The sequence below is a fragment of the Tupaia chinensis genome, unplaced genomic scaffold, assembly GCF_000334495.1.
Source record: "Tupaia chinensis unplaced genomic scaffold, TupChi_1.0 Scaffold000074_1, whole genome shotgun sequence".
Taxonomy (NCBI): Eukaryota; Metazoa; Chordata; class Mammalia; order Scandentia; family Tupaiidae; genus Tupaia; species Tupaia belangeri.
In genome coordinates, this window is record NW_006159534.1 from 619,670 (window position 1) to 642,819 (window position 23,150).

A 23,150-nucleotide genomic window follows, 5' to 3' on the forward strand; every position below is an offset into this window, starting at 1 on the left:
AAAAAAGAAAACCGTAGGGGCAAATTTTTTTTTTTTTTTTTTTTTTTTTTTTTTTTTTTTTTGTCATTTTGATAGTATCTAATCTCCTTGTAGTCACCTGTCTTGATAGGAACAGTTCTAGCATGAAATTTCTATTGGTTTCTAGGTCTTCAAGTCACTATGAAGACACCTAAATATAATAAAGGAGTATACTGGCAAGCTTTAGTTTTCTTTGCTGTTGTAAGAATTGTGTAGCTTATGTCAAATCACCAGAAAAATGACATTTCTATCAGTGTGTGTTTTAATTGGCTCATATAGAAATCATTCTTATTTTAAATATAGGACTTTAAATTAACTGAAGAAAGATATTAAAGTGTTTATTTTGTGATGGTATTTTTAACACATTAGAAGGTCTTGAGTTTGGGAGTTATTCCTTTCTTGACTAGCTGGTAGGCCTTAATCAAACACATATGCATTACAGCATTTAAATGTCATTAAAATTTATTGCAGAAGGACAATTTTTTAAATCTATTACTGCCTGCTGCCTTTATTCTTTCATCTATTTTAGAATTAAGCATGGGTTTTCTCTTTTCTTTCTTTTTGAGTTTCTGGCATTCTTCCTTTTTCTTTTATATACTTAAATACTTTTAACAAAATAGAATCTTCAACTTTCCTACCAGGACTTGAAAGATTCTAATGGGAAAATAAGGTTACAACAATGATACAGTGTGGCATGTTAAGAAGAAAACTCATAAATTCTTAATCTTTACTAAAATGAATTACTACATTTTTTCTGAATCATGTTTGTTCAGATACATAATAAGATGTGTATTATTTAACCATCTGCTGACTTTAATAACTTCCTAATCAACTTTTGTGACAGCTTATAAATTTCAGATCAATAAAGCTTGAAAATTGGCAGTGTCTTCTCAACTCTGACTAAATTACAAAGTTTTAAAACTCAGAATAATTACATTTCATTTAAGTACCAACTTGAAGACTTATAAATGAAAGTTCTTACATGTTCTTTTTTTTTTTTTTTCATTTCATATTGCAGTTCAGCAGAATCAGAAGATTTGGCAGTTCATTTATATCCAGGAGCCGTTACTATTCAAGGTGTTCTCAGGAGGAAAACTCTGTTAAAAGAAGGCAAAAAGCCTACAGTAAGTATCACTTTCTCTTTTCTTTCTTTTCTTTTCTTTTTTTGCTACTGGGTACATGAGCTGGCCAGAGACAGAGAGCGAGAAATTGCTCCCCAGCGTGCTGGCCATCCCGCAGCCCCTTCTCCTGTGTTCTCCTCTCCTGATTTTGAATACTCACACACACATGCCTGGGGAGGTGGGGACAGGGGAGGTATTAATTTGGTAACATTTATTTAAAAAATTTAAATGCATACTCTTTGACTTAGTAATTCCACTTTTCAGTAACTATCTTACAGGTTGTTAAATCTACATAGTTAAGATTGCTCACTGCAACATTCTGAATATTACATCAATGGGGAATTACAAGATATGCTATCTTTTCCTCAGCATCCCCACGCATGCGTTTTAAGCTGCCGGGTCTGGGACTCTGACCACAGTCGATTATGTGGGAGTCCAGCAACATAACTATTACACCTTCTGATGGTACGAAGACATTACATTTTAACATACCTCTAAAAAACATGTAAATATTTAAGACCCTAAAAAAGGATTAAGACAATTGAAATTTAAAAATCAGTTATATAGTATACTCAGAATAACTTAAAATACGCATCTGCCTCACTGTGTTGCTTAAAGTGTTTCTTAAATTTAATCAATACCTGCTTTGTAGATTCCAGCTACATAATACAGGAAGGATGCTTAAATCATTGTTCTCCTATGCTTCTCTTTTCCAAACCCTCACCCCTCTACGTGGTTCTTTTATAAAACTATTTCTTAGAAAATCCTGAAAGTATACTGTTAAGTATTTTAGTAATGAGTTTAGGAAAAAACAGAAAATAAAGAGGGACAGTTCTAAAAAATGGAGTTTGAGCAATTTTATTGTCAGTTTATTTAAATCTCTAATGCAGCTTTGTTTTCCTGCATAAAATAGAATCTAGATCTTAAATGTTTTCCAAACTGAACCTGTATTGGGGCGAGAAAAGCTTAGAGGAACAAAGCTTTTCATATGGAATAAAGAAATTTGTTCTTCCCCAATTACCTTCACAATTTGACTATCAAAGGAAGAATATGTTTTTCTTTTCTCAAAGAATACTATAATTTATCTAATTTGAAATATAAAACCTTTGAAGTATTGCATCAAAATCGTGACACATTTTTGCATAGAAAAACAGAAAAACACCCATGACTTTTCCAATGACCCAGTATATCCACACTTAAAGCATTTGAAGATGTTAGGGCTTCTTAAAATTTAAAAATGGGGGGAACCAGCAGTTAGCGTAATGGCTATGTCGCTGGACTCCCACGTAGTCTACCGCGGTTCGCGTCCCAGACCCGGTGGCTTAAAACTCACTCCGGGCGATTGTGCGTGCATGCTCAAGATCCTGAGAGGAGAATAGAGGAGAAGGGATTGCAGCGTGACCATCCCCCCTGGGGGGTGATTTCTTGCCTTCTGTCTCTATGTCTCTCTCTGTCTGTCTGGCGAGCGCACGCGCCCTATAGTGAAAACCTCTCCAAAAAATAAAAAAATAAAATTTAAAAATAGGGACCCGCAGATGGCATAGGTGTGTGTACATAAGTCCCCAAAATCCCAAGAGGAGAATGAAGAAGAGATTGCAGCATGGCCATGCCCCTGGGCGGTGATTTCTTGCTTTCTGCCTCTCTGGCAAGCTCAAGCACCCTACAGCAAAAAAAATCTCTAAAAGAAAGAAAAAAAAAAACTCAAAAGGAGGGACCAGCTGATGGCCCAATGATTACATCTCTGGACTCCCACACGGTCAGCTGCATTTCAAATCCTGGACACAACAGCTTGAAACTCAGCAGGGTTCATGTGCGTGTGTGCCTAAAATCCTGAAAGGAGCATGGAAGAAAAGGGATTGTGACATGGCCATTCCCCCAGAGGCTGATTTCTCACTTTTTGTCTCTCTCTGTCTCTCCAGTAAGCGCGTGCACCCTGTAGCAAAACTCTCTCTCAAAAAATATTCAAGAGGAGATGTCAGTTTGGCTCTTAAAAAAGTACAATGCAAGAGATTAGCAGGGAGGTGGTGACTAGAAGTAGAGACTTAGGAATCGTTAGCATACAGATTTGAAGTACAGAACTGGATGAGGTAGAAGAAAAAAGTCTAATTGATGAAGAAGAAAAGGGCTTGGGAGAAAACTCTGTAGTATTAAAGGTCAGCTACAAGAAGAATATAGAGGAAAGCTGAGAAGCTGTGATCTCAGAAATGTAGCAGTAAAAGCACTTTGGGAACCAAGGAATGTGACCATCTGTGTCAAATGCTGCTAAGGAGCAGATGAGGATGGTCTTTGGTAAAAATGTCAGTGACCCAGGACCTCAGCAGCAGTGGTTTCCAGCTGAAAGCCAAATGAAGTATGTTGAATAGAAGATAAAGTAGAAGAGTCAGGAGTGAAAGACAACATTGTAAGAAGTTGTGCTATGAAAAAAGAACTGAGAATTGGATGGTGTTGGGGGGATGAAAGGATTTTTAAGGCTCCTTTGCATAGTGGTGATAGAGGCAGAGAAATTGAATGCAGGGAAGAAACATGCTAAGTAGAAAAACCTACATCTTGGGGGGACCAGCAGTTGGCGTAATGGCTATGTCGCTGGACTCCCACGTAGTCGACCGCGGTTCGAGTCCCGGACACAGTGGCTTAAACTCATGCCGGGCACGTGTGCGTGCATGCCCAAGATCCCGAGAGGACAATGGAGAAGGGATTGCAGCATGGCCATCCCCCCTGGGGGGTGGTTTTCTGCTTTCTCTCTCTCTGTCTCTCTCTCTCTGGCGCTGGACTCCCACACGGTCAGCTGCATTTCAAATCCTGGACACAACAGCTTGAAACTCAGCAGGGTTCATGTGCGTGTGTGCCTAAAATCCTGAAAGGAGCATGGAAGAAAAGGGATTGTGACATGGCCATTCCCCCAGAGGCTGATTTCTCACTTTTTGTCTCTCTCTGTCTCTCCAGTAAGCGCGTGCACCCTGTAGCAAAACTCTCTCTCAAAAAATATTCAAGAGGAGATGTCAGTTTGGCTCTTAAAAAAGTACAATGCAAGAGATTAGCAGGGAGGTGGTGACTAGAAGTAGAGACTTAGGAATCGTTAGCATACAGATTTGAAGTACAGAACTGGATGAGGTAGAAGAAAAAAGTCTAATTGATGAAGAAGAAAAGGGCTTGGGAGAAAACTCTGTAGTATTAAAGGTCAGCTACAAGAAGAATATAGAGGAAAGCTGAGAAGCTGTGATCTCAGAAATGTAGCAGTAAAAGCACTTTGGGAACCAAGGAATGTGACCATCTGTGTCAAATGCTGCTAAGGAGCAGATGAGGATGGTCTTTGGTAAAAATGTCAGTGACCCAGGACCTCAGCAGCAGTGGTTTCCAGCTGAAAGCCAAATGAAGTATGTTGAATAGAAGATAAAGTAGAAGAGTCAGGAGTGAAAGACAACATTGTAAGAAGTTGTGCTATGAAAAAAGAACTGAGAATTGGATGGTGTTGGGGGGATGAAAGGATTTTTAAGGCTCCTTTGCATAGTGGTGATAGAGGCAGAGAAATTGAATGCAGGGAAGAAACATGCTAAGTAGAAAAACCTACATCTTGGGGGGACCAGCAGTTGGCGTAATGGCTATGTCGCTGGACTCCCACGTAGTCGACCGCGGTTCGAGTCCCGGACACAGTGGCTTAAACTCATGCCGGGCACGTGTGCGTGCATGCCCAAGATCCCGAGAGGACAATGGAGAAGGGATTGCAGCATGGCCATCCCCCCTGGGGGGTGGTTTTCTGCTTTCTCTCTCTCTGTCTCTCTCTCTCTGGCGAGCGCACGCGCCCTATAGCAAAAATCTCTCCCCAAAAAAAGAAAGGAAAACCTACATCTTGGGGCCGGCAGGTAGTGTGGATGTTAAGGGCGCTGGACTCCCACGTGACTGACCACGGTTCAAGTCCCGGACCTGGTGGCTTGCTTTCTCACACTCCTTCTCTCTCTTCCTCTCTGGTAAAATTAAAATAAGTAAGTAAATAAATAAATAAAGCTGAATAAAAATAATTCTAGAAAAAAATCCTACATTTTAAGTGAAGGATAGTAGGAATTTAGGGCATAAAAAGAGTCGAGTTTGTCATTAGATAGGATCAGGGTTAACTATTCTGTTGCAGCAAGAAAAAAGATGTGGGTATGTGGATCTACAAATGGGTGGTTAGTGGGATCAGTATTCCAAGAAGGCAAAATGCTCACCAGATTTCATCTGTCAGTAGTTTTCTTTAGGAAGTGTGCAATGACATCATGAGGAAGGGAGTGGAGTCTTAGAATTGTGAGGAGAAAGTTTGAAATAGTTGTATCCAGAGAAAGTATAATATCTTATTGGGCAAAAGAAAAAATACTGTTGATTTTCATTTTAAGATTGGTGATCATTATTTTATCAGTTGGCATAATCATGTGATTTCTTCAGCAACACTCAGCTACTGTGATTTGGAGCCAAATAATCAGATGGTTGGATTTGACTAGGGTTAAGATTTTTATCAGTGGAATTAAAGTGTTTGGAAAGGAGGGGATGTAGCGCTGGGCCAAGAATATTGGCTAGAGATGAACAAAGGGAGGGGCGGCGTAGTTCTGGGGAAGGAGAGGCAGAAATGGGATTCTTACTGAGATCAGGCATTATCTCAGTGAGAGTACTAGAGCATAGGAGATACAAGTGATGGGAATAGCTAAGGTAAATTTCAGAGTAGGGGACCAGAAGACGGTGTAATGGTTATGGCATTGGGTTCCCATGTAATCGACCACGGTTTGAGCCGTGGACCTGGCGGCTTAAAACACGCCAGTCCTGGACCTGGTAGCTTAAAACACACCAGGCACACGTGCGTGCCCAAGATCCTGAGAGGAGAAGAAATTGTGGCATGACCATGCCCCCTGGGAGGTGACTTACCACTTTCTGTCTCTCTGTGTCTCCAGCAAGCACACGTGTCCTATAGCAAAAATATCAAAAAGAAAAATTCAGATTAGCCCTTTGATATTTGAAGTAGAGTGGCACATTGGCACTAAGAAGGTAAAGACACTGAGAAGCCAGTAGCATTTTAATAGTTTATTCATGTGTTTGTCTTCTGCAGGTAGCGTCTTGGACAAAGTATTGGGCAGCTTTGTGTGGGACACAGCTTTTTTACTATGCTGCCAAATCTCTCAAGGCTACAGAAAGAAAACATGTAAGTACTCCTCTGCTGACTTTTTAGCATAGATGCACAGCCTCTTTGTGATTGTAAAGAAAGCAATCCTAAAAGGATGTAAGAATCTTCTGGGGTTCTTCCCCTCATATCTAATCCAGAAGTTCTTACACTTACTCCTCATATGAATACTGTAGTAGAATTGTTTTTATTTAGGAAGACCATTCCAAGGAAGGGCTTGGAATAACTTTCCTATTTTTGAAGTTTCTTTTGAATACTATTTTTCCATTGCAGATGTCAAAAATGCTTGTTACAACTATCTATCTTGGCATCAAAACTTTCTTAGACCTGTTTCTGGTTCAGGACATAGTTTAAAACTGTTGCCTCAGGGCCAGCAGGTGGTATAGTAGTAGAGTTGCTGGACTCCCACTTGGCCAACCATGATTCGAGTCCCATACCTGGTGGCTTGAAAATCACACTGGACATGCATGTGGGTGCCCAAAATCCCAAGAGAAGACTGGAGGAGAGGGGATTACAGCATGGCCATCCACCCTCAAGGGTGACTTCTCACTTCCCTCTCTCTGTCTCTCTCTGGCAAGTGTACATGCCCTACAGCAAAACGCTGGAAACAAAGCAAAACAAAAGCCTGTTGCCTTGAGGTCTTTGTTCCTACTGTGTAAAATGTGAAAATTTGAGACCAACTTCTCCAGGTCTTTTTATCTTCATCTCTAATTCTCAACAGTGAAGAGGAATGAGTGTTCCTACAGTCCGCTTTGTTGTGCTACTGTTAACATGACTTCAAAGAAGCATGTCAATGCGCTTACACCACGAGAATCTGCCGGTTAATCTATTGTATGCTGTTTGGTTTTTATATGCCAGTACTACAGTCATCCAGAGGAAGAATGACTTTCCATGTTGTGTTAATAAAATCTGATACAATTTTTATTTTTAGATCATATATTTAGGAGGAAAAATTAAGTGGTTTATCCTACTGAGGAAAAGTAAACCACTAAAGAAAAATCTGTCTTTTTTCTACCTGTAAGTTATCCAATGACACTGTATAATTCAAAGTTCTCTTTTATTCTGTTTTAGCTCTTTAACCAAACCAAAGGTACAGAAGAGGAAATGTTTGGTTTAAATGAATGTGGCGATGTGTACATTGCCTTCCTTATCAACAAGGGCCCACAGGCTAGTCACTGTCCTGAATCTCATGTTAATCGTTGCCTTGCTTTTCTTTAGACTGTTACCACATATTTCCCTAATTACATCATTTCATTCTGAACTATACTTGAATAGAATCGTGTGTATTTTTTTTTTTTTTTTTGAGAGGTTTCTGCTCTAGGGCGCGTGCGCTCACCGGAAAGACAGAGAGAGACATAGAGACAGAAAGCAAGAAATCACCCCCCAGGGGGAATGGTCACGCCGCAATCCCTTCTCCTCCATTCGCCTCTCGGGATCTTGGGCACGCACGCACACGTGCCTGGCATGAGTTTAAGCCACCAGGTCCCGGACTCAAACCATGGTCGACTACATGAGAGTCCAGCGATGTAGCCGTTACGCCAACTGCTGGTCCCTGGAATCATATGTATTTTTAAACAGTGACTTTTTTTACTCACTGCTATCATTGTTTACATAGCTCATGCATTGTAGTAAAGGACTGAATGAGTGATCCTAGGAATCCCTTCTCTGAGTATCAATTTTTTACATTCTGATCAGTTAACTATAGTACCCACATACCCTGCAAAGTCATACAGATTAGTTTCAGTACAATGTTTTGCAGAGTAATTACCTCTAGTTACTATTCCTGTACTCAGGAGGGAAAGGTAGATTAGGTTGTCCAGAAAATCATGACATATTTTTTCTAGTTTTCTGTGCAAAAATGCATCATGATTTACCCTACAACCCAATAGTTAAATTGAATCCTTTGTCATCAAATATAAAGCAAGTAACTTTTTAGGGACCAGCAGTTTGCAAAATGGCTATGTCGCTGGACTCCCACATAGTTGACAGCGGTTCAAGTCCCGGACCTGGTGGCTTAAACTCACGCCAGGCGCGTGTGCATGTGTGCCCAAGATCCCGAGAGGAGAATGGAGGAGAAGGGATTGTGGTATGGCCATCCTCCCTGGGGGGTGATTTCTCACTTTCTGTCTGTCTGTCTCTTTCTAGCAAGTGCACATGCCCTACGGCAAAAACTTCTCCCAAAAAAAAGTAACTTTTATGTTTTACATTTTCCCACAGTGACCTTACATATCAAAATATTTTTGCTCATATTCTATAGTTCTTGACAGTTAATAAGCAACTTTTAAAATTCCCAAGATACTAAATTTTAAAGATAACTTTCAAAATATTTGTTATAATTTTGTTTGTGACTCTATAACAGCAGAGACAGCATGGCTTTAAATATGTTCAGAAAATACTTACATGTCAGCTACTCAAACTATTGAGAAGCAAACACCCTGCACACAAATAACACATGAACCTTCCCAATTCAACTCTGCCCACCAAGTATTCTGTGGTTCACCATCTGCTAGCAAAGATCGGTCTCTTTTTCTTCCTTCAAAGGCTTCCTCAAGGTAATACTTTGGTTGTGGCTGCTCTTTTGCAATCTCTTCTGATGACAATGCTGGGCTGGAAAAGTCCAGGTTATTTTATGGTATGAATTCTTTCACATGGCTTCTTTAATTCTCTCTGCCAGACAGAACTGTTTATGGTGCCAGGCAATCTTTCCACGAGCTTCTGTTGGCTTTCTTGAGATCTACTTTAGTTCCATAGTTTTCTGGTCGTATCTTCACATATGGCATTCTAGTCTTTCTTGTGGCAATAAAAAAAAAAAAAAAAAAAAAAAAAGCCTTGGCAATAGCAAGTGTTTCCAGTTTCTGATGCAAGGCAACAGGTATTACTGAACTTATGCAGATAATCCTTCTGCCACAAAATAAGAATACTCACAAATATTTTACAGTTCCAGAGGTGTCAGGAAGAGAAAAGTTTATGTTTCAATTTAAAAGAAAAAAAAAACATTTTAACAGATTGCTGAACCTATCAACAGCCCAAAAAAAAAAAAGGCAAAATCTTTAAATCTGGAAAACAAAGTTTAGTACAAAAATCAGTAATGTTTTAGTCAAAAGTCATAAAATTATATTTCACCAGTTCAGTCTCATGTAATTAAACCATCTTCTGTTGAATTTGCAGTGTTACTGAGGTCTAATCTTTCCATTTAAATTCTGGAAGTTAGCATTCAGTGTTATTATTAATATTTCTGGACTTGTCCAGAATAAGAGAACAAAGAGCATTTTATTGGTTGCTCTTTGTTCTCTTATTTCTGTTTGTGTGTCTTTAGTTTTCCTAGTAAAGCACTCCCTTCAGAATTTCTTGAAGAACTGGTCTGGTGTTGGTAAATTCTTTCAGGTTTTCTTTATCTGAGAATGTTTTTATCTTTTCTTCCCATGAGAATGATAATCTTGTTGGGTACAGTAATCTTGGTTGAAATTGTTTTTCATTTAACACTTCGAATATATTTTCCTATGCTTTCCTTGCTCACATTGTTTCCAGTGAGAGGGCTGATGTTAGCCTGATGGGATATCCTTTGTCAGTAACCTGACATTTCTTTCTTGTCAGTTTTATTATCTTGTCTTTGCCTATGGACTTGACCAGTCTAGCTATAACATGCCTTAGAGAAGATCATCTTGGGTTGATTCTGTGTGGAATCTTTTGTATTTCTTGGGTCTGGACATTTGAATGCCTCTCTAGATTTGTAAAGTTTTCTTCCAGGATTTCATGGACTAGATTATCAATGCCCTTAGTAGTTTCTTCACCTTCTGGGATACCAGTTATCTGGATGCTTAGGCACTTAATGTTACTTTGGGGGGTTATTTTCTTTGATCTTTTCGGTGATTTTTTTCTAGGTCAGAGATTTTGTCTTCAGTATCTGAGATTCAATCTTCTGCATGGTCTAATCTGCTTTTAATACTTTTGAGGGAGGTTTTGATTTCCTGTATTATAGCCTTCATCTCTAACAGCTCCATTTGATTCTTTTTTATGGCGTGTGTTTATTCTTTAAAATTGCGAAAGAACCTCCTCACCTCCTGGAACTCCTCGTCTCTTTTTTCTTGTACCTTCTGGAGTTCTTTGTTTCTCACCTCTTGTATCTCATTTAGTTTTGTCACTATGAACATTCCAAATTCTTTATCAAACATTTCTAACGAGTACCCTTGTACTATCTGGATGGTGAAGGGCTGTTCTTTTCCCTTGGGGGAGAGATATTTTCTTGATTTCTCATGTTCTTATGTCTCAGCAGTGGTTTCTGGTCATCTGATGGATTATACTTTTCTTCCTAATTTCTTGCAGTTAATTCTAAGCCTTCAGCGGTGTGTGGGAGGAGGTGATCTGCAATCTCTCTGCAGTTCTGTTTCCCTAATGCTTTTCACTTTGAAACTGGATATTACAAAGGCTTCACAGTTTCTAGGGAATAGGTGAACCTGGGCTGGGCTGTGGCATTTCAGCTGAGGATTCAGAGGCATGTGGGAGGAGATGAGCCATGCTCTCTGCAGCTCCATACGTCTTCCTGCTACTCACTGCAGTCTCTCTCTGAGTTTTAGTCACTTGGTGGCGTATTCACTTTTGTCTAATTGCTTCAAGAAGGTTTATGCAACTATAGGATCATGTGCTTCCCTTTACTGTAAGGTACTTCTGAGACAGTTTCTCTCCTCTACTGTGTTTTGCAGCATGGTACCCACAGAAATAAATTTTGAGTTCAGATTTATAAAGAGGAGTTTCTTCCTTCAGGCAAAGGTTCAGTAAGGGCTGAGGATTTCTGTGACCCTAAACGTATTCAAATGCTTGGCTATTGTGCACTTAGGCCTGTCTAGAGACTCAGTGTGTGGAGGCTGAACAGCAGAGTGAGAAAGTAATGTTAGGGGCCAGCAGGTGGTGTGGTGGCTAAGGGCACTGGACTCCCACATAGCCAACCACGGTTCAAGTTCAGACCTGGTGGCTTGCTTTCTCACTTGCTCTCATTCTGTCCCTCTCTGGTCAAATTAATAATAATAATAATTATTATTATTATTATTATTTAATAATTAAATAATAATTAATTAAATAAAGTTTTAAAACTTTTAAAAAAAGAAAGGTTAAAAAATTTGCAAAAAAGAAAAGGAAACAAAGGGAAAAAAGACAGAAACAATCAAAAAAGGAAAAAATTTTTAACAGCAATAAATGAAAACTACACAGCGCGTTTGCACGCCACATGAACATGGCAGGACACACCTCAGACTGAAATGGCTTTTGATATTAGCAAGAAAAAGAGATCAGAGGTGAGAAGAAGTATTTTAAAAGTTAAAGGAAAAGAAAGAAAAATTAGAGATACAGAGAAAAAAGATGGAGGTTGCCCCACCTGTCTGAACTTTTTCAGGGTCTGGAAGATGGGGTGTAGAGCAGAGATTCAGTCGCTTTAATCCCTAGCAAGTAACTTTTCACAGAGGTACTTTGAGATACTTGTTGGCTGGATTTTGCTCAGTTGACTGTTATAACAATGTAGTTATTCAATAAATCTTTCTTATTTGGGGGACCAGCCATGGAGGCAGAGTGGTAATGCAGTGCTCTGCCATGCTGAGGCCATATGAAAAAGTCCTGAGTTCATGTCCTGAGGTCCCTGTGCACACCAGGCATGGATGCACATACATGTGATCTAGGCAGGCTGGGGTCCAGTCATGGAGTGAGGGTGTGCCTCTTTCTTTTTCTCTCTGTGTCTGTCTCCCTTTCTCATGAAAGAAAGAAAATTTTTAAATAAAATCAAAACATGATTTTTGGATTTTTTTTCTTAGTTTTAATTAGAAAGAGACCGACCAATTAGAGAAATTACAGGATAACTGAATTCGTCATATTGTTCATGTTTGGCATTACTACTTATACATAGAGAATCACTAATGTTAATATTATAATTTGGATTTTTAATTATGTAAGGTTGCTGATAAGTAATGTATATGAAATGTTTAGAAATTAGGACATACTGAGTTTGAGGAAATCAACTTGAATACCAAGGAAATGGACTGAATTCCTCTTTTCTAATTAAGACTATTATTAAAGAATTACAAGAACAGGATAGAGGATATAGAGATAAGTTCATGTCTGTATTTAGTATTAATTTGGGGATAGAAAAAACATGGCAAAGGGGGCCAGCAGGTGGTATGGTGGTTAAGGTGCTGGACATTCCCACGTGGCCAGCCACGGTTCAAGTCCCAGATCTGGTAGCTTGCTTTGTCACTTTCCCACTCTTTCTGTGTGTCTCTCTCTCTGGTCAAATTAAAATAAATGAATGAATAAAAAATTGAACAAATAATTCTTTATTAAAAAAGAAAACATGGCACAAGACAACAAGCAATGAAGGAAAAACACTAAGTCATTTTTATATGAAGTTAAAATATAAACAAGTTCAAATATCTTTTATAAGGATTTTCAAAAAATTCATGGAGCTCTTCCAAGGACAGTGTCTAGGGACAGAAGCAGGCAGAATGTTCTATCGTGTGACAAATTGTTGTAGGCTTTCCTGCAGTGTAGCTTCCAACAAAATTAGGCTGTCCCAAACCCCTGATAATAAAATTACTCATCTTTATACCAAGAAGGTTGGGAAAACACCAACATCTACATGTGGTATGTGCCCTGACAGACTTTGGAAGGTTTGTGCTGCCATGAGACCTAAAGTTCTTAGAAGGCTGTCTGAAGTGAAAACATGTCAGCAGGGCCTGAGATGATGGTCTGTGCTAACTGCCTGTGACAGGGTTAAATGTGCTTGCTTTATTGAGGAGCAGAACATCGTTGTGAAAGTGTTGAAGGCACAAGTCCAAAGTCAGAAAGCCAACTTTAAAAATGAAACTTTTTTGAGTAATAAAATCCAAAGGCAAAAGGGAAAAAGACAGAGACTATGTGGATTAATTTTTTTCTTTGCATCAAGATAAATTTGTACTTTAATTCCATTTTTCCTTGAACTTCTTAAAGTCCTCTCATACTTCAAAACAGATGAAGAGATAAAGTCATTATATAGACATAGTACCACCTATATTTTGTTCTTCTTCACATATTTATCCCAAATCTTTTCTTTTCTTTTTTGAGAGGTTTTTGCTACAGGGAGCGTGCGCTCACCAGAAAGAGAGAGACAGAGAGACAAAAAGCAAGAAATCATCCCCCAGGAGGGATGGCCACGCCACAGTCCCTTCTCCCTGCTCCTCTTCGGATCTTGGGTATGCACACACACACGCTCCCAGCGTGAGTTTAAGCCACTGGGTCCGGGACTTGACCTGCGGTCGACTACATGGGAGTCCAGCGACATAGCCATTACGCTAACTGCTGGTCCCTATCCTGAATCTTATAATGAGGAAGTGGTCAAATCCAGATTGTGGCACAGGAGTAAGTGGCAGGAGGACTGTTGTAGAATAGAAGAGACGTGGCAGTTTAATGTATGCACCTTGGTTGAATCCTATTACTTTTTTTTTTTTTTGGAGAGGTTTTTGCTATAGGGCACGTGCACTCGACAGAGAGACAGAAAGTGAGAAATCACCCCCCGGGGGGATGGCCATGCCGCAATCCCTTCTCTCGGGATCTTGGGCACGCACTCACACACGTCTGGCGTGAGTTTAAGCCACCGGGTCTGGGATTAGGGCTGCTGTTGAGTACATGGGAGTTCAGCGACATAGCCATTACACCATCTGCTGGTTCCCCTAATTGAAGAAATTTTAATATTGACTTTATATGATTGTGTCAATTAAATTTCTTAGATGTGATACTTAACATTGTGTTGTAAAGGAATATATTCTTGTTCTTGGGAAATACCTGTGAAATATTTACGGTTCAGTGTTATGTCTACAACATGTATTTGAACACTCAAAGATCAGGCAGACACAAACTGTGGGCTAAGGGTATATGGATAATCGTTGTGGCATTCTGTTATAGTTTATACTCTCAGAATAAGCAAGCATGAGAAAAAATTGCTAATGAAAACGTGTGTGTGTGCAAGCTTGCAGAAGGGAAACACGTGCAAGCCTACATACCCACCTTTAGTATTCTCTATATTTTTCTCCTATGAGGAGCAGAGTAAGCTTGGGAAGGTAGAGTGGCTGAGGAGAGAGAAAGACTATTTGTTGTGTTTCTTGAATGTTTAAAAGGTAATGTATATTTACTGGGAAAAAAAGCAATTTTTAATGGAAGGAAATGTCATTGTAAAAAAGAAATTACAGATATATTTGGACCTATCACTACACGATAGTGAGTGAATAATATAATTAGTTTTTTAAACCAAGCCTGTATCTAGAAAAAGAAGCTAACATAAAAAGACTGTCAAGACTGTAAGAATAACACAGAAAAGTAGAAAAACAGGAAAAGGGGATAAATAAAAGTTTAAATACAGAGGGCTAATGTACATGAAAAGATAATCAGCCTCAGTGTAGTTTATCAAAATACAGATTAAAGAATACATTTACTGGGACCAGCAGGTGGCGTGGTGGTCTAAGTACTCGACTCCTATGTGTTCAACAGTTGTTTGAGTCCCAGACCTGGCAACTTGCTTTCTCACTTTCCCTCTGTTTCTGGTGAGAGAACATACCCTGTACCAAACTAAATAATAATGATAAATAAAATTAAATAAAAACTTATTTTTGAAAAGAAAAAGACTTGTTTTGCCATTAAACAAAAACTTACAAAGTTGATAAAGTAGTACTGGCTATGGTATAAGGAAACATACTATCGTCCACAGTTGGGAGAAATTTAAATTAGTCTTATTTTTATGGAGGGGCAGTTCTAGTTAGTATTTAACTTAATAACTAGTAATTCCTTATCTGAGAATCTGTCCTACTAGACACCTTGAACAAGCACACAGGTATAGAAGAGTGTTCCTATAATGTTTACAACAGCAGAAATCTGGAAACACCCAAAATACTTACAAAAAGTAGGAAGTGTACATGTAACGTTCTAAAGCATAATAAATACAGTAAACACCAATATAGCCTCTACTCACTCAGCGTAAGGAGCAGAACACATCACAACCATCAAGCCTTCCCTAATGGACTTCCTCAGTGGCCTAAGAAAGCCAAGACACTTCTGAGATCTTCCTTAGTCAAACACACCCCATCACTGCCCTAGGTTTCATGTTAATAGTTGCCTTGCTTTTCTTTAGAGTTTTACCATAAGTGCTGTTTTATACATTGTTTCATTTTGAACTATACAAGAATGGAGTCACATACATTTTCTATTTTTTAGGAGAGGGATATTTGTAGTCAGATCTCACCACATAGCTGTCCTTCGGCTCTTACCTCCTAATTTCTCACCTCCTAATTAGCTAGGACCACAGGTGCACACCACCACACCTGGACTGTGTAAGTGGAGCCAGGAATCAAGCCTGGGCTCCTGCGTGGCCTCAGCCATCACACAGTAGCACCTTCCCACTTACCCCAGTGCAGCCAGGCTCACGTTTGTGTCCATCCTTAAGCCCTAACTTTTTTGCATCATAGTATATTGTTGAAGTGCATCATTGTCAGTGCATTTAGCTATCATTTTTTTCCTTTTCACAACTGAATAGTCTTGTTTTATATATAAATATACTGTAACTTACTCCTCACTCTCTTGATGGCTATTTGGTCGTTTCCAGTTTTGTTTTGTTTTGTTTTGTTTGGAGAGGTTTTCTGCTATATGGCGCATACACTCGCCAGAAAGACAGAGAGAGAGACAGAAAGCGAGAAATCACCCCAGGGGGGATGGCCACACCACAATCTCTTCTCCCTTCTCCTCTCGGGATCTTAGGAACGCACGCACGCACATGCGCCCGGCGGGAGTTTAAGCCACTGGGTCCGGGACTCAAACCACAGTCGACTACGTGGGAGTCCAGCGACATAGCCATTACACTAACTGCTGGTCCCCAGTTTTGCTATTTCTAATAAGGTTTCTGTGAATATTTTTGTGCACAGGTTCTCCAGCTCATATACCTAATAATTTTCACGTCTTTTCTATATATATAGCTTAATTTTCTTGGCACTGTTTACTGAACAGTTCTTTCTGCAGAGCCTGCTCTTTCTTGTCATATGAATTCATGTGTTTATACACAGATTTCTTTCTAGACATCATTGCTCCATTGCTTGTCATAGTTTTAGTTACTGTTGCTTTATTAGTCTTTTTTTGACGCTCTATTAAGCGATAATTGACAAGTAAAAATTATACTCAGTTAAGATGTACAACTTTGTTTAGATATATAGAGTTTATATAACTCTATAGATATATGTATGTATGTATGTATCAGCCACAGTTATGCTAATTAACATATACATCAACTCAGGTAGTTCGGCGTGTTTTTGTTTTTGTTTTTCTTTGCGGTAGCTTTATAATTTGTGATGGGCAGGGTAAGATCTCAGAAGTATCTTGTCTTTTTTAGTCCATTGATTGGTCTTCCATATAAATTCTAAAATTACTAATAGCTGATCAGGTTCACATAAAACACTGTTATAATCAATTGCGGTTACACATTTGAATCTGTAGATCAGTTTAGGGAGACTTGATATCTTTACAATGTTGAACTTTTTTCATTTTGTTTATTTATGCATTGATTTATGTCTTTAATGTTTTTTAACTGTCATACTTCCATGTGTCTTTGACTCCATGTATTCCTAGGTACACTTTTCATAGTGATTTTTGTATTTCTAATGTATAGAATTACACTCGATTTTTATGTTAATATTTTTCCAGTGGTTAATGTGTTGGAATTCCCACATGGCTGACCATGGTTCGAGTCCCAGACCTGGCAGCTTGCTTTCTCCTTCTCCCTCTCTCTCTCTGTCTTTGGCAAAACTCATGTGAAAAATAATAACAATAATAAATAAATAAATAAATAAATAAATAAATAAAATAATTTTTTAAAGAAATGTTTTCCCAGCAACCTTACTGATCTTTCTTTTTGGTAGGCTTCGGTGGATTTTTTGTGTAGCTAATACAGTCTATGAGTAAAGCAGCTTTTCTCCTTTACCTTTTTACGTTTTCTTTCCTTTTTGTCGTCTTAGTGAGCTTAAGTCTCCTAATTCATTGTTGAGTGGAAGTAGCAATAATGAGCTTGATGCGGATTTTGAGATGCTTTTAGCATTTTTCCTTTGAATGTGTACGCTAAAGAATTTTTGAAGGGTTTTTTTTTTTCCTGCTTTGTTTTTGGTTTGATTGTGTGTGTGTGTGTGTGTGTGTGTGTGTACGGGTTTTCACGTTTTCTTTTTTTTTTTTTTTTCATTTGCTGGTGATATGTTCTTACTGAATTAGTAAGTGCCCATCTTTTCCTAGTTGGCTACGTCCTTATCACACATCTGCATTATATCTTAATAAATGCCCTTTTTTTTTTGCATCTATTGAGTTTTGTAATATCTTTTTCTTCTTTGATCTGGTAATATGGTAATTTACAGTAATAATTTTTCTAAAGTTGAACTAGCTTCGCTTTCTTGAGATAAATTTGACTTGGTTGCACCAATTAATTTCTAAGGTTAAACCAACCTTACATACTTTTTTTCGTTGTTTTTTGGCCATGTATCAGCTTTTTAATATGCACTGCTTATTCAATTTGTGGGGGTTTTTGTATTTATGTTCATGAATGAGATTCACCTTATTTTCTGTTTTCTCTTATAGTAACCCTTTCTTGGGGTTACAAAAAGAAGTGTAACTAACATACCATTAATAATAGAAAAAATAGTTAACTGCAAATGTATTAGGCATGCTAAGAAATACCCTTTTGATGGGGGGTTACAAGTAAGAACTGTCTGATAGCACTGCTGGCTTATTTATCAACAGGTTTAAGATAACACAGCTCTTAAACTGCATGTGTGTTTCCTGTAAGAGGTAGCACAGTGGCTCAGAAAGAAACAACACAGATGAATTTACCAAAACCACTAACAGATCGTGCTTTTTAGGATGATGAATAGGACAGGTTTTGATGAAGAGCTAAAGGAAGCTAAGGAGGGTCCAGAAAGCAGGAGCCTATCCAAAGGGGTCATGCCCAGGTGGAATTTCGTAGTAAAAGTCCCCAAGATGGAATGAACAAGCATCAAGTCACAAATTTCATCTCTCATCAGGAAAAACTGAAAATACGCTAACAATTTTTGCTTAGAAGGAACTATAAAGTTGTGTTTCCACTAACTATCTTTTTGCTTCTCAGTTCAAGTCAACCTCAAATAAGAATGTGTCTGTGGTGGGCTGGATGGTGATGATGGCCGATGACCCCGAACACCCCGATCTGTTCCAAAAACCCGTAACACCCCGATCTCTTCCTGCTGACCGACTCTGAGAAAGGTGAATTGTTAGAGTAACTAGGGCTTAAGATAGTACCTGTACTTAACTTTGGATGGGCCAAAATCCAGTGTGTCTAGAATACTTAACAGGGAGCATTTGTATAGTTTGATCTGCTTGAAAATACTGTCGTCATTTAATGTAGTTTAGTGGATATCAACATCCGTAGAGCTTATTTCCTTTGCCACCTGGACATAAGCTTGGAAATTAAAACCCCACATGATCCCTAGAAAGCTAACGAGCAAGGAAAGGAGAGAATTTGAGAATAGGCAATCCACTGCTTCTTTAAAATCTCAGAGATTTGCCGTGTAAGTAATACCCTTTCATTAATACCCTGAGTTAGATGGTCTTTCTTAAGTTTTGAAAGTGGCAAAGTTTTTCTTTGAATGATTTATTGTTACTTTTAATTAAGATAATTGGTTACTTGTTCAAGTCACTTTCCAAACTAATTATAATTACATATAACTTTAATATATGGACATTTATGAATATAGTAATTGGCTATCATCTAATGTTTGCATCTGAGTCTAGCTAGCAAAATGATACAGATAGAGCATTTCTAGTCCAAAAATCTGATACCTAAAATGCTCCAAAGTCTAAAACTTTTTGAGCACTGACATGATACCACAAAAGGAGAAGTTGGCACATGACCTCATGTGATGGTCATAGTCAAAACACCACAGTACAAAACTACTGTATAAAATTACCTTCATGCTATGTGTATAAGATATGTACAAAACATAAATAAATTTCATGTTTGGGCTTGGGTCTCATCCCAAGAATACCTCAATACAATCAAGCTCTTGAGCCGTTAAATAGAGTTATAAAGGAAAGAGTAGAATTTGGGAAGAATTATTAAATAAAACAATTTAGGTCAGTGTAAAAAGTGAAGTTCCACTTACAGCAGCCCATAGTACATGGATCCTTCCTTTCATAGTGCTCCACCCACTTTAATGCATACACCCATATAAAATATTTATGTCAGTCTTGAATTAGAGCTAAAGACACACAACATAGATGCACTTCTAATTTCTTAAAAGAGAAAAAGATGCTTCCTAAAGTTTCACAGAGAGCCCTTAACAGAACTAGAAATTTATAATAATCTTGACAAGTGTCTTACAACTAAAGACTAAAAACATAGCCCATGTTGATGTTATCTGATTAATCCATAATCATATTAAATAGCTAATGTTTCACTGCTAAACATGTTTGAAGCATTTTGGCATGTGAAGACTTATATTAGCCTTTACTAATATTCAAATCATCTAAGTGTAGTATTCAGAACCAATGTTTCACGGTTTTATCCACACAGATAAATTGAGAGAAGCCACACAATTATTTTATTGAGATATACTTTATTTTAGAGAACATTTAAGGAGACAGAATAACTTCTTTGAATTCATAAACAGCCACACAGTGACTTTTTCATATGATAGCATGTGAATAGGTGGCTTAGAGCAGGGGTCCCCAGCCCCTGGCACTCAGACTGGTGCCAATCTGTGGCCTGCTGGGCACCACCCCCCAGCAGGTGAGCAATGGAGGCGAGAGAGGCCTCGTCTGTGTTTGCAGATGCTCCCTGTTGCTTGCATTGCCACCTGGCCTCCACCTCCTGTCACTTCACCAGTGATAGAGTCTCATGGGCGTGTGAACCCCAACGTGTGATTGTTTCATCATATACTGCAGTGTGGTGGTGGTGGAAACGGGGTGCCCAGCCAACATGGTGCACTTGGGTCCTCCCCCTCCCACCCTCCACTCTAGTCCTGGAGGAGTTGACTTCCACCAGGCAGGTCCCTGGTGCAGTACTGGAAAGGTTTGGGGGCCACTGGCTCAGAGAACTCTTTTTATTTGTATTTGAGAATCAGGTGTTAAATCCGTAGAATTATGAAACGAATTTTAATACTGGACAGAATCATTATGTGTCGTGGTCCTTACATTTTCATTATTTTCCTCTTGTTTTTGGCAATTTTAGGAAATTCATACAAGTTTCAAGCTGGCAATAGGATGAATGCTATGCTGTGGTTTAAGCATCTGAGTGCAGCCTGCCAAAGTAACAAGCAACAGGTGAGCATGTCTGTGGATTTAAAGAACAGTCCATAACTTGGGACTATATTAAAAAGAAATTCAAAAAAGAATTCCAAGATAAGTAGGCGAGTATTCTCAGTGAGAACTATGTAAAGAAAAAAGAATTGTGTGATACAGTGTGATGGGAATGAGACTACTTTAGAAAATGAGGTGGACAGCAACGATCTTTCTGAGGAAATATTGACATAAAGAAATGAAGAAATAGGCCATGTGAAGATTAGAGGGAACAGAGTAAAGGGAATAGAAAGTATAAAGACCCTGAAGCTGGAAGAAGCTTAAGGAGTTCAAAACAGAGAAATAGCTGGCATTGATAGAGTATAGTCGGCACAGAACTCTGGAAGGAGTAAAAATTAGATTTTTGGTTCTTTTTATTTCTTTTTTAGTTTTGCTGCAGGGCATGTATATTCACTGGGAAGAGATGAGGGGGGTAGAGAAATCACACCCCCCAAGAGGGGTGGTCATGCTGCAATCCTGTCTCTTCCGTTCTTTTCTCAGGGCTTTGCGCATGCCCCACTGGCTCTGGGACTCGAACTGTAGAGTCAGCCAGGTGGAATCCAGCTGCTTTAATCACTGTGCCACCTGCTGGCCCTAGATGTTTGTTTTTTAATTACCAAAGGGCACATGTACTCACCAGAGAGAAAGAAAAAAGACACACCCTCCCATGGGGCATGCATGCACACATAGCCAGTGTTTTCTAAGCCACCAGGGCCAGGATTCATACTGCAGTGACCATATGGGATCTGGCTCCCTTAACCCACTAGGCTACAGTGCTGGCCTAGGTAACACTTTAAATTAATAAAAAGTGGGCTGGCTTCATGATGCAGTAGTCGCTTGCTGCTCAAGAGAACCTGGATCCCACATGTAACCAAGGTTAGAATTCCCAGCCCAGTCTGCCTAAAACACAGCAGGCACACACGTGAGTGACCAAGATCCACTGACTGGAGGTCTGGGGGAAGGGACCCTAGCGTGATCAGACCCTGTGGAGAGTACTTTCTCTCCCTGTCTCTCACATTCATATGTTCTACCAGTGAATAAGGGGGGAAATTATTTAATTAAAATATGGGGGGCCATTAGGTGGTATGGATATTAAGGCAGCTAGATCCAACATGACTGAGAGGTTTGAGTCCCAGACCTGCAACTTGAGAGGCAAACCAGGCGTGTGTTCACATGTGCCCAAAATCCCTAGAGGAGAATGTTGCGGTGTGGCCATCTCCTCTGAGGGGTGATGTTTTTTACTTTCCCTCTCTCTCCCTGCCCCTCCCCAGTCTCTCACTGGTGGGCACATACACCTAGAACAAAACTTTAAAAAAAAAATTAAAATGTAGGTTTCTTATAACTAGACTGGAGAACTTATACTTTAAACACTTGAACATTTGTATTGTATTTGATTTATAATAATTCAGTTTATGAATATATTGTCCAGCACAATTTTTTGTTCAGAAGCTGGTGTGTGTAAGATAGCCATGTTTCTGAGCATAATAGATTTCAGAAAGAAAGATGGTTGAAGTATGAGAGCTTCAAACTGTCCTGAAGGGAAAAGACCGCTGACATCTGAGTATTTGTACCAGCACAACTTTGGAAAACTACTCTGAAGACTAAAGACTGTTTTCTTTTGGGAAGAGCAGATGGCATAATGGTTAGGTCGCCGGACATCCATGTAGTTGACCACAGTTCAAGTCTCTGACCCAGCGGCTTAAAACTCATGCCAGGCCTGTGTGTGTGCATGCCCAAAATCCCAAAAGGAGAGTGGAAGAGATGGGATTGCATCATGGCCATCCCTCCCTGGGGAGTGATTTCTCACTTCCTATATCTCTGTCTCTTTGGCGAGCACACACACCCTATTACAAAAATCTCTCTTTAAAAAAAGTTTTAATGTGGTGAAACACTTTTAATGTGGTGAAACTCTTTAGATCTTTAATAAGGTTTATCGATTAATTTTCTTTTTTTTTTTTTTAAAGAGAGATTTTTGCTATAGGCTGTATGCACTTGGCCAGGGAGACAGAAAGTGAGAAATCACCCCCAGAGGGATGGCCACACCATAATTCCCTTTCCTCCACTCTCCTCAGGATTTTGGGCATGCACACACATGCACCCTGCGTGAATTTTAAGCCACCAGGTCCAGGACTTGAACCACGGTTGTGCAGTCGACTACATGGGAGTCCAGCATCATAACCATTACACCATCTATCTGCTGGCCCCTGATCAATTAATTTTCAAAAGCAAAAAACATATTTCAAAAAAAAAATTACTGAATTTCAGACTTACATAATCTAAGCAATGAACTACATAAAGTCAGGTTATTTTTAGACTTAAACTATCAGATTAGAATTTAATAATGGATTTTATTATTTTGTACTTATTTTTATGACAGTTTCACAAAGACATACTTAGTAATGTTTGATATAAAATCACCTGCAGTGTTTTTGTTTTTTGGGTTTTTTTTTTTGAGAGTTTTTTTTTTTGAGAGTTTTTTTTTGAGAGGTTTTTTTTTTTTTTTTTTTTCTTCAGGGCAC

At 38.9% G+C, this 23,150-nt stretch overlaps 1 protein-coding gene and 1 long non-coding RNA gene across 2 annotated transcripts in view; both read left to right on the plus strand.

The window, feature by feature from the left end:
* Nucleotides 1-18,505, plus strand: part of RALGPS2 (Ral GEF with PH domain and SH3 binding motif 2) — a gene marked incomplete at its 3' end in the record, with an annotated part of 209,674 nt that extends 191,169 nt beyond the window's left edge. The window contains exons 16-18 of the mRNA XM_014583897.2: nucleotides 1,037-1,142; nucleotides 6,211-6,303; nucleotides 18,425-18,505. Coding sequence (XP_014439383.2) covers nucleotides 1,037-1,142; nucleotides 6,211-6,303; nucleotides 18,425-18,505 — 280 coding nt within the window. The remainder of the gene's footprint in view (nucleotides 1-1,036; nucleotides 1,143-6,210; nucleotides 6,304-18,424) is intronic.
* Nucleotides 18,506-18,513: 8 nt separating this feature from the next.
* Nucleotides 18,514-23,150, plus strand: part of LOC106733793 (uncharacterized) — an 11,075-nt gene continuing 6,438 nt past the window's right edge. Inside the window, exons 1-2 of the long non-coding RNA XR_001369687.2 lie at nucleotides 18,514-18,558; nucleotides 20,525-20,616. This is a non-coding gene — a long non-coding RNA (uncharacterized LOC106733793). The remainder of the gene's footprint in view (nucleotides 18,559-20,524; nucleotides 20,617-23,150) is intronic.